The sequence below is a fragment of the Cariama cristata genome, unplaced genomic scaffold, assembly GCF_000690535.1.
Source record: "Cariama cristata isolate BGI_N322 unplaced genomic scaffold, ASM69053v1 scaffold408, whole genome shotgun sequence".
NCBI classification, from domain to species: domain Eukaryota; kingdom Metazoa; phylum Chordata; class Aves; order Cariamiformes; family Cariamidae; genus Cariama; species Cariama cristata.
The window spans coordinates 1-267 of record NW_009629277.1 but is presented as its reverse complement, the minus strand read 5'-3'; the positions used below and the strand labels follow the sequence as shown (position 1 = coordinate 267).

General features: G+C 65.9%; 1 protein-coding gene across 1 annotated transcript in view; it reads right to left on the bottom strand.

The window, feature by feature from the left end:
* The window catches only part of ZFP36L1 (ZFP36 ring finger protein-like 1), a gene marked incomplete at its 5' end in the record, with an annotated part of 890 nt that extends 630 nt beyond the window's left edge, over positions 1-260 (bottom strand). Inside the window, one exon of the mRNA XM_009705092.1 lies at positions 2-260. Within this exon, the coding sequence (XP_009703394.1) occupies positions 2-260 (259 nt within the window). The remainder of the gene's footprint in view (position 1) is intronic.
* Positions 261-267: the final 7 nt, after the last annotated feature.

The following is a 267-nucleotide window of genomic DNA, read 5'->3' as shown; positions in this document are numbered from 1 at the left end:
TTGTGGATGAAGTGGCAGCGCGGCCCGTAGGGGCAGAACCCGATGGTGTGGAAGGTGCGGCAGAGCTCGGTCTTGTATTTGGGGTGGCGGGTGAGGCTCCGCAGCTCGTGGATGCCGTGGGCGAACTGGCACTTGTCGCCGTACTTGCAGGCGCCGTTCTCCTCGAAGGGGCGGCACAGCTCCGTCTTGTAGCGGCTGGAGTTGACCTGTCCCCCGGGCTGCTTCTGCTGCAGCAGGCGCTCGCCACCCTCCGAGAAGGATCGGTCC